The 11,511-nt window shown below is 39.3% G+C and overlaps 1 protein-coding gene across 1 annotated transcript; it reads left to right on the top strand.

Annotated features, from left to right (window-relative positions):
* Positions 1-8,839: 8,839 nt before the first annotated feature.
* LOC310985320 (cornifelin-like) lies at positions 8,840-10,461 on the top strand (the record flags this gene model as incomplete). Its single annotated transcript, XM_083970896.1, has 4 exons — positions 8,840-8,984; positions 9,091-9,278; positions 9,388-9,534; positions 10,420-10,461. Exons 1-4 carry the CDS (start codon positions 8,867-8,869, stop codon positions 10,459-10,461), a joined length of 495 nt encoding a protein of 164 aa, XP_083827022.1. The 5' UTR covers positions 8,840-8,866.
* Positions 10,462-11,511: the final 1,050 nt, after the last annotated feature.

The following is an 11,511-nucleotide window of genomic DNA, read 5'->3' as shown; positions in this document are numbered from 1 at the left end:
CGTAGTCTCTTGTTTGTGACAGATTTAACTACACATATAGTAGCCTACACGTCGTAACATCGTATAACGTTATCTACTACGCTCTGATTTCTCGCCAGCTTTGTTGTAGCTAAACAAATGCACATGGTCTGGAGGAGGGTTAACAAAACGACCGGACCGGCATAGAAGCAGAGCTGCTGCTGGACATGTCATCCCGTCTCCTGTCCTGTCCCGTCTATTGTTAAATATATAGACCTACAGGCTATAGAGGCCTATTCATAGGTGAACCCATGGACCGCACGGCTACATCAATATTGAAAAAAACGAGAAAGGGACTTACCAGAATAAAAGCCGTATCATGAATTCAGTCCGGAATAAAAAAATAAATCCTAAATTTAAATTTAAAAAAATAGGTCAGTCGCCGATCTTCAAAGACCGAAAATTGTCGATTAATATCAAAAGATATGCAGGTGTTGTGCTCGAGTATTTGTTTCTCGAGAAAAGCAGACAAATATTTGAGTGTCAACATAATCACACTCTGGAATTCTGTAGGCGAATTTAAATTCAAACAACATCGTCACCATTTTATCTGTTGTTATGTTTTGAATTGTTCTGGTTCTTGTTCTTGTTGCAACTATGGTAACAACTGAGGATCTAGAATGATACTTTGACCCCCTGACCTTTCATCATTCTAATAATCAGATAGGCTACTTTGATCTGCAAAACTAATAATATTCCCACGTGAGCATGATAATTTAAAACATACATCTACTGAAAAGACTTTCACCTATTCCTTACACCTGTTTTATATCATTTTTATGTTTTCAACTTTTCTCCCTTTTAATTTGAAAGTCATTTTTATGTAGCCTATGCTAATTTGCATAGATATAGAAACGTTTCTATGCTAATTTGCTCCTTTTCATTATTGCTTCAAGTGTAAAGCATTTTGTGTATGAAAGGTATGGCTACTGACAACAAGTTATTAAAAATAAATGAAATTATTGTTTGCATGAGAATCAAAGTTATTTTAATGTGACAGAGCATCAGATCTGAAAATTGAGCATTGCAGTTAATTGGTACTAACTCAAATTAATCTCAGATCTTTATCAACAGATGGCTTTTTCTTTGTTGTCCTTAAAAGAGACATTGCTCATAATTTCCATAATTTTTGTGCTTTCAGGAAAGTTACAGAAAAATCTGTAAAAAAAAAAAAAAAAAAAACAATCTTTGGTTAAGAAGGCCAGCTCTGTCCTGGGATGTCCATTCGACCTGGTGGAAGTCGTTGAAGAGAGGAGAATGATGGCCAAGCTGTCATCTCTGATGGACAACGCCTCCCACTCCATGAGGGACTGGCTCCTTTCACAGCTCCTTCCTCCCTGCAGCTGTCATCAGACTCCACAACAAGAGCTGTTCTCATTTAATAACTGCATATTAATGCAGATCAGCCACTAGAGAGGTAGTCTACCTGTACCTCTGCCAGGAGTCCACCAACGTACACACCTTTTTTAATGAAATGAAAGGTGGCACCTGATTTGTTTATCACAGTTAACATAATTAAGAGACTGAATATAACCTTTTTCCACTCTGCCCCTGGTGAAGAGACCAGTTTGCCCACCAATGAAATGGATTTGACATCCTCTAAATGCATTTGTGAAGCAAAACGTAATCACCTTTAGAAGCTCAAAACTTTAAAAATGCTTGGATTAAATTGTGAATTTGACAGAGATTATTAGGATTTACTTGAGATGACAGAACCAGGGACCTGGTAAAGCAGTGAAGCAATAATGACTGTGTTGTAATCAAACAACGTTTGTCTTTTGATACTCCTTTGTTCCTTTAAATTATTTGATTATCTAGCAGGCTTACCAGTGTTTTGTAAATTTAGGGTGCTGTGGAACTGGTTTAGGACCAGCATGCACCTGTGTGCATCTATAGTTTATTACCAGAACATAAGAGTCAGTAGTCCTCGGTTTACTTTCTTGTTTTGTCACAAAGGCTTTGTTCAGACAGTGTTTACTTTGACCGTGTCAACCAGATGCATGCAGTGCACCACTGTCCTTTTGGTTTTTAGGCTGGACTCCAATTTGTTTGAGAGGCAAACATATGAAAATCAACCCTAACTAGACACACTAATTGTAGACCATACTTTCAGTTTCTGTTTTTTGGAAATTGAATCAGGTGTTGCAGCAGTGTTTGCAAGGGAGTAGGTTTGATTTTGACATTGGTGGGGACACAAAAGTGCTCCGAGGCATCGCTCCTGAAAGTTGATGTTTTTTGCATTTGCAATCATAATTTCATGTTATGTAGGGGTAACTAATGAGCAACTAATGAAAGACAAGAAGGCAACTTAGAAGAGTTCTCAGTTCTGACTGAAGTGCAACTGTGCATCATCATGACTAACACATCCATCATTATTTAACCTCACCTGTGAATTTCCAGCCTCTCCTCCATCTCCTCCTTCTCTACCTCATCCAGCTTCTCCTTCTCGACCTCTTCCTGCCTCTCCTCCTTCTGTTCTAGCCTCTCCTCCTCTACCTCATCTGGTCTCTCCTTCTCCATCTCCTCCTCTACCTCTCCTTCTCCATCTCCTCCTTCTCTACCTCTTCCTGCTTCTCCTCCTTCATCTGTTCTAGCATCTCCTCCTCTACCTCCTGGTCTCTCCTTCTCCATCTCCTCCTCTACCTCTCCTTCTCCATCTCCTCCTTCTCTACCTCTTCCTGCTTCTCCTCCTTCATCTGTTCTAGCCTCTCCTCCTCTACCTCCTCTGGTCTCTCCTTCTCCATCTCCTCCAGCCTCTCTACTGTCTGTCACATGACAAAAATATGTTGAGGCATGACATATAAACAGATACATGAGGGATAGAGCTTGGTGGTAGGCCTACAGTTATTGCATGAGGAAAAAAGGCTTTTACTTTCACACACTTATGAGTAATTTATTCCCCCAAAATATGGATGTATAAAATTACATGAGCATCTGGAATCTGAGGTTTTTTTGTAGGCCTATTTTCCCGACCAATGTTCTTTATTTTTGTTTTTTAAACAGTTGCTCCCTTTCACACAAAGGATAGGCCTATGTGAAAATAATAAGCTAGTAAAATGTAAAAAATAAATTGCCATTAAATATTGGCTTTTATTCATTATCTGTATTGTTGAGGCTCAACAGTTATACCCTTGAAGTAACTTACACTTACTTATAGAGGCGGGACTTCTAGCAGAGACCGGCTGTTAACCCTTTTTCTGCCATAATCATTTGACTAAACACTACGGACAGCGGACACAGCGGCTGATGCCAACAGGTCACTCCCCATGCATGTACTTTCATTCAGCCACAGCATCCCGAGGTGCCAGGTTCTGTGTAGAGCTCAGTCAGGTAAGATTTCACATCTTTATCAAACAGTTCAATGAAATCGGACATGTTGAAAAGGAAAAGGGTTATGCATCCTACAGACCAGAGTTAGACGAGTCCTTCTCGTTATTTCTGAGTGTTGCCTCTGTTTTGGGAGCGTACTCTGTGACCTGACAGCCAAACTACTCAACAGTCTTAAGACTTGATGCTTTTAAAGCAGAGGTGTGGACTCAAGTCACACATTTGACACCTTCAGTTCAGACTTGACTTGGGAAAATCAAGAATGACTCATGACTTCATCCTGCTGACTCGGAACAACTTAATTTCAAATATATGCAATTAACCATTTTGTGCAAGTCCCTGATGTATTAGAAAATGTAGCCTTGCTTTCAGTAGCAAATGTGACATCTGGGAATCCCAGGTCCACTCTGAACTCAAATAGTCAATCATGCTGCATGTGATAACAGTTCATGAGTCATTCTTTTCAGAGTATCAAAAAACAAAACAAAATCCAGTAGGCTATTTTTTTAAAAATACACTTGATGTTCTAATATGCATGTAGTATATCCCCTTGATGTGCTAAATTCAAGACATGCCAAGTTGTTCCAATGACTCTTTAGTATTTTGTGAAGGCAGCGACGCCCTGTGCAGAGTAAATAAAACAGAGCTTGTGAGCTTGAAGATGATACGTTGGAGAACTAAAGTTATAGCCTTTGCAAACAAAGAGTAAAGGTTGTTAACAAAACAATATGGATGTGAATACGAATACCAATATGAATACAACGTACTTTATTAATCTCCAAAGGGAACTTAATTTGCCTGTCAGCTAATCAGCATTTGCGGAAGAATCAAAAAGCCCGATGGCTATAGGTACAAAGAACCCTCTATATTTCTCTGCCCTGCAGCAAAGAGAGGTTGGCAGCTGTCCAGGCAATGTGGTGCATAAAAATAGCATGAAAAGAAAATCAGAAGTACTTATCTGATATCTTTAGCCTTCATTTTCCGATGAGTCTGTGCATCCTTGAGAGCTCAGGTATAGGACAGCAATGTCTGTCTTCTGCCTTTTGCACTGCAGGTGGTAAAGTGTTGAGGTCAGTGTCACAGTGTTACATCAAAACATAATTGTGTTATTGCCAAACTGGAGGTTGTTGTAGTACATAGACATAAATGCAAAGATGCAATCTATTAGAAAAAACAAATGCACTTACTTTTTTTTTTCCAGGTTTTGCAAAAAGGTGCTCAGTGGCCTTCCAAAATAAGAGCTTTCTGTTATGATGTCATTTTAACAATCTCTTTACCAGCTGTTGTTTTGTTTTTATCATTCACAGACTGTGACTTTACTTGAACATACAATGGCATATCCAATGGTTGTTCAACAACCAATGGCAACGCCACAGTTGCAACAGCCGGCAGACACTCTGACTGACTGGAACAGTGGACTCTTTGACTGTTTTGAGAATGCGAGTACATGTAAGAATCAAAACCACTTATTTGTCAAACTTGATAAAATTCAATAGTAAATTATTTGAGAGAGCTGGTCCCACTCTTAAACCTCTCTGTTAAACCTCTCTGTGTGTGTTTTAGGCTGCTACGGTTTCTGGTGCTGCCCTTTCCTCGCCTGCACAGTTTCAGGTAGATTTGGAGAGAACAATTGCCTCCCACTGTGTGACGTGTGCAGTCCAGCTATAATGACCGCCTGTGGGATACCAATGTTTGCTGCTCCTCCTGCAGCTGTGGGTCTACGGGCGGCCCTCAGAAACAGATACAAAATTAAGGTATGATGCATATAACAGCTGATGGGACAGTCAATCACATGACACGTTGGATAAAAGTTAATTAATGAGAGTCAAACTTTACATGTCTCAATTCTCCTGACCGCTGCAGGGTTCTGTCTGTAAGGACATCGCAGCCTCCTGCTTCTGTGTGTGGTGTGTGTGGTGTCAGATGCATCGAGAGTTGAAAGATCGCAAAAAAAAGCCCACCACTGTCATCGTCAACGTGCAGTCTCCTCCAATGATGATGCCCACTATGGTACAAGCTCCGCCTGTTGTGATTAGCCAACCACCAGTCGTCGTGAATTCATACTGAGATTTGTCTTGTCTTGCTGCTGTTTTATTTTATTTAACCTTGTATTTAACAATAATGTAGTAATTTCATATTGTTTTCTGCAGCAACACAGTGAGCTTTCAGTTCTTTTCTGTTTCTCAATAATTTTCAATATAAACTAATTACAGTAATCAACAATATGATTGGTTCTAATATACTACACTATACTGAAAATGATAATTTTGAGATAATGTTATTAATTTTGATCCCAGTTAATATAAATAAAAAGAATTTGACAATCAGAGGACCAGATGTTTAAGAAAACTTTTACATATCTAGGCATTGAAGTCCATTCAAATTTAGATTATCTCGCTTACTGTAATTATATGAACATTTTAAAGAAAATAGAGGCAGATCTCCAAAGATGGTCCAAATATAATACACCATGTTCACTTCAGGCATGTATTTATAAAGATGGACATCCTACCCGGTATAAATTTTTTTTCTTCAATGATCCCCCTCCCCACCCCTCCTAAGTATTGGGAAATAATCGATTCTATAATATCAAAATGTATATGGAAAGGGAAACAACCAAGAGTTAAGCTCTCCACCATACAACGTGACAGAACTGCTGTGGACTATCTGTTCCTAACTTTAGACTTTATGCATTGGCGTTTTCTCTTAGACCACTTTCTGTATGGTTCGACCCGCATGTACAAGTATGTTGGAGGGAGATCGAAGAGCAATTAGTCCACCCTTACACACTTCAGGACGTAGTATAGTCTGCAATCTCCCCTAAACAGGCCAAAGTAATTTTTGGTCCCATTATATCTCATCTGTTAATCAGCTGGAAATCGGCATTGAAGATTACCAAAACAACCACTAGGTGGCACCAGCATTCTCATATTTTTCACAATCATTCATTACAATCAAATTCTCGTCCTTTTGTATTTCCTACGTGGTCAGAAAGAGGAGTACATACACTTAAAGATGTTTGTAACAGTGAAGGTTTGCGGACCTTTCAAGACCTCAAACAGCAGTACAATTGACCTGGAACTTCTTTTTTCTTTTATTTGAGATTAAGATCCTTAATGAAAGTATACGGGGTACCCTGGATTAGCAAATTTGAAACACTACCCAAACATTCCATTATAGCTAAGAAAAACATTGGTCTGGTTTCATCTTTATATAAATGTTTCTTGATGTCAACATATCGACCACTTGTGCTGCAAAGTAGCTGGCAGAAAGATCTATCTCTAAATGATTTGCCCTGGAAGCTCATTTTTTCTAACATCAAATTGTCTTCAAGAAACCCAAACCATCAGCTTATTCATTTTATTTTTTTTACACCGTAGTTACCTGACACCCAAAAAACAACATACAATGAAGAAAATTGACTCCCCACTCTGTACCCTCTGTTCACAGGACTCTACAGGCTCATTCTATCATATGTACTGGCAATGTAGACCTGTTAAAACATTTTGGGAAAAAGTCTGTAAACTGTAAACTATGCAGATGTGATGTCACTTTGTACTTTTGATTTGATGGTTATTTTTGGGAAGCTGAAATATTATAGAACTCTTAACTTCCAAGCTGGAAGATTTTTGAGTGTATGGCTGTGTTGGTGAGGCTGGGATGATTGGGTTGCACAGTTCCCAGGTGTATGCTGTTTGTATTATAATGTGTACCATGTGCTTTAAGACTAATGTTGAACTAACCTTGTCCTATGAGGTCGCCACAGGAAGGGGGGAGGGTGGGAAGGGTGTGTAGGGAGGGGGTGAGGGAGGGAGGGAGGGGGTGAGGGAGGGAGGGAGGGGAAGGGTGGGCGGCTGGGATGGGATTATTTACTATATTGTCAATTTATTATGTCGGGGAGAAAATGTTTATTGTTGCTTTTGTAACAATGAATGTAAAATAAAAATAATTGTTCACAAAAAAAAGAGGACCAGATGTGGTTCAATGTGCTCAGATCAATGCAATCAGCTTTGAACATCTACTTGTCTGTAGGCTATTCCTCGGTTTACTTTCTTGTTTTGTCACAGAGGTTTTGTTCAGATAGTGTTTACTTGACCATGTCAACCAGATGGATGCGGTATGCACCAGTGGTCTTTTCGTTTTTATGCTGGACTCCAATTTGTTTGAGAGGCAAACATATGACAATCAACCCTTATTGGGATTACTAGACACACTTATTGTAGACCATACTTTCAGTTTCATTTGTTTGGAAATTGAATCAGGTTTTGCAGCATTGTTTGTACGTTTGATGCCAACAGGTCACTCTCCATGCAGGTACTTTCATTCAGCCACAGCCTCCCGAGGTGCCAGGTGTGTGTAGAGCTCAGTCAGGTAAGACTTCACATCTTTATTCAAACAGTTCAATGAAATCGGACATGTTGAAAAGGAAAAGGGTTATGCATCCCACAGACCAGAGTTAGACGAGTCCTTCTCGTTATTTCTGAGTGTTGCCTCTGTTTTGGGAGCGTACTCTGTGACCTGACAGCCAAACTACTCAACAGTGTTAATACTTGATGCTTTTAAAGCAGAGGTGTGGACTCGAGTCATACATTTGACGCCTTCAGTTCAGACTTGACTTGGGAAAATCAAGAATGACTCATGACTTCATCCTGCTGACTCGGAACAACTTAATTTCAAATATATGCAATTAACTATTTTGTGCAAGTCCCTGATGTATTAGAAAATGTAGCCTTGCTTTCTAGTATGCATGTAGTATACCCCCTTGATGTGCTAAATTCATGACTTGCCAAGAAAAATGACTCTTTATATAGTATTTTGAAACAGAGCTTGTGAGCTCGAAGATGATACGGTGAAGGATGAAAGTTATAGCTTTTGCAAACAGAGTAAAGGTTGTTAACAAAACAAGAATACAAATATGGATATGAACATGAATACCAATATGAATAAAAAATACTTATTAATCCCCGAAGGGAACTTAGTTTGTCTGTCAGCTAATCACCATTTGCGGAAGAATCAAAAAGCCTGATGGCTATAGGTACAAAGAATCCTCTAGGCCTATATTTCTCTGCCCTGCAGCAAAGAGAGGGTGGCAGCTGTCCAGGCAATGTGGTGCATAAAAATAGCATGAAAAGAAAATCAGAAGTACTTATCTGATATCTTTAGCCTTCATTTTCCGTTGAGTCTGTGCGTCCTTGAGAGCTCAGGTATAGGACAGCAATGTCTGTCTTCTGCCTTTTGCACTGCAGGTGGTAAAGTGTTGAGGTTAAACCCGGTGTTACATCAAAACATAATTGTGTTATTGCCAAACTGGAGGTTGTTGTAGTATATAGACAGAAAAGCAAAGATGCAATCTATTAGAAAAAACAAATGCACTTACTTTTTTTTCTCCAGGTTTTGCAAAAAGGTGCTCAGTGGCCTTCCAAAATAAGAGCTTTCTGTTATGATGTAATTTTAACAATCTCTTTACCAGCTGTTGTTTTGTTTTTATCATTTACAGACTGTGACTTAACTTAAACATACAATGGCATATCCAATGGTTGTTCAACAACCCATGGCAACGCCACAGTTGCAACAGCCGACAGACACTCTGACTGACTGGAACAGTGGACTCTGTGACTGTTTTGAGAATGCGAGTACATGTAAGGATCAAAACCACTTATTTGTCAAACTTGATCAAATTCAATAGTAAATTATTTGAGAGAGCTGGTCCCACTCTTGTGTTAAACCTCTCTGTGTGTGTTTTAGGCTGCTACGGTTTCTGGTGCTGCCCTTGCCTCGCCTGCACAGTTTCAGGTAGATTTGGAGAGAACCATTGCCTCCCACTGTGTGACGTGTGCAGTCCAGCTATAATGGCCGCCTGTGGGATACCAATGTTTGCTCCTCCTGCAGCTGTGGGTCTACGGGCGGCCCTCAGAAACAGATACAAAATCAAGGTATGATGCATATAATAGCTGATGGGACAGTCAATCACATGACACGTTGGATAGAAGTTAATTAATGAGTGTCAAACTTTACATGTCTCAATTCTCCTGACCGCTGCAGGGTTCTGTCTGTAAGGACATCGCAGCCTCCTGCTTCTGTGTGTGGTGTGTGTGGTGTCAGATGCATCGTGAGTTGAAAGATCGCAAAAAAAAGCCCACCACTGTCATCGTCAACATGCAGACTGCTCCAATGATGATGCCCACTATGGTACAAGCTCCGTCTGTTGTGATTGGCCAACCACAAGTCGTCGTGAATTCATACTGAGATTAGTCTTGTCTTGCTGCCGTTTTATTTTGTTGCACCTTGTATTTAACAATAATGTAGTAATTTCATATTGTTTTCTGCAGCAACACAGTGAGCTTTCAATTGTTTTCTGTTTCTCAATAATTTTCAATATAAACTAATTACAGTAATCAACACTACACTATACTGAAAATGATAATTTGAGATAATGTTATTAATTTTGATCCCAGTTAATATAAAAAAAAAGGAATTTGACAATCAGAGGACCAGATGTGGTTCAATGTGATCAGATCAATGCAATCAGCTTTGAACATCTACTTGTATCAGTGGAAACAGTAAACCAGAAACAAACAAGGTCTCGTTTGTGTTCTTATCCTAAATCTATAACATTTTTCACGTTAGACTTCCTTGTACGAGTTAACCATGTCAGACACATAATCTTCTCTTATCATATTTCAACCTGATGAGTGAAGATAGCTTCAGGAGGTGAGACTTTGTGAGATTTATCAGCACACTCACAACATATCTCTCTCTATTCCTGTCCACTTTCATTCATTCGTTGTTAGCAAAAGAGGAATTTCGCACAGCAAGGTTTCATGTCATGACGTCAGCAACCAACGGACAAATGCATACCAACAGAGTGAGTAATCATTTCAGGGAACATTTACAACAAACAGTGATAACATATTTGTGGTGCAGCTGTCAATGATGTGACAGTCAACTAACTTGACCAACCTGGCCAAGCTGGAAAAGCCACTTTCTGCCTATTGTTTGCTACAATTAGGCAACAACCTATTTCCCTGTAGAAGCGAAACAAATTTGTACCTGTCACTTTCTGTTTCCTCTCAGTCTGTTGATGAGCACGCCCACAGGAAAATCATTGAGATATAAGAATGAAAGTTAATTATTTCTTATTTCTTAGTGGTGAACAAAGCTGAATTTAAGATCACATTTTATCGTTGACATGTTGCATTAGGGATTCACTATAGTCCTTCTATGACTTTTCATTTCAAAGGTTTTTTTTTTTGGATGCTTGGCCATCAATGATAATGTATCAATCAAAAATTGCATTTCCTGTGAGGACTAGTAGATAGTATAGCAAAAGCATTGATTGTGGTGACAAATAATGCTTTTGCTGTATCTCCATCAACTTGAATGTTATTGTCCAAGCAAAAGTGGTTTGAATGTGCAATGTTCCTCTGAGGCAATAAATAAAAAACACAATTTTAGTACATAAATATGAACAAAAAGTGTCTTTACTCAACTAAAGATGTTTCTTTACATATTGTATACATTGTTATACAAGTTGAAACATGTTAAAAAGTGATACTTATCACACCATTTGCTGGTTCTGTGTCACCTCTTGGTTAAAGGGATAGTTCAACATTTTGGCAAATTGGCCCATTGCCATAATCGCTATAGTCATAGCAGTAGGTTCGTTACCTTTATTTGTCGGTGTAAGCTATTTTTAGAACGGAGGAGCGGAGCGGCAGGCTGTTCAGAGCTACACTATGGAGGCTAATGGAATTTCTTGGTTTCCCTCATCAAACTCATCAAATACAAAATCCCAAAACTCCAAAACGCTTTCGTGGACAAGTTGTGAGCTGCACAATCACCACGCTATGAGATAATAATAGAACGTTAGGAGACAGAGTTGTTTTAGAGGTAAATTCATGCAAAACCGCTGATGCGCGTTGCGTTCAGGGACAGTTTTTCAGCAAGCAGTCTCTGCATTTACCTCGAAAACGGCTCCGTTTCGTAACGTTCCATTATTATCTCATAGCGTGGTGAATGTGCAGGTCACAACTTGTCCACGAAAGCGTTTTGGAGTTTTGGGATTTTGTATTTGATGAGTTTGATGAGGGAAACCAAGAAATTCCATTAGCCTCCATAGTGTAGCTCTGAACAGCCTGCCGCTCCGCTCCTCCGTTCTAAAAATAG

Source organism: Trachurus trachurus, assembly GCF_905171665.1.
Source record: "Trachurus trachurus genome assembly, chromosome: 4".
NCBI classification, from domain to species: Eukaryota; Metazoa; Chordata; class Actinopteri; order Carangiformes; family Carangidae; genus Trachurus; species Trachurus trachurus.
This window is presented reverse-complemented; position numbering and strand designations above follow the sequence as displayed.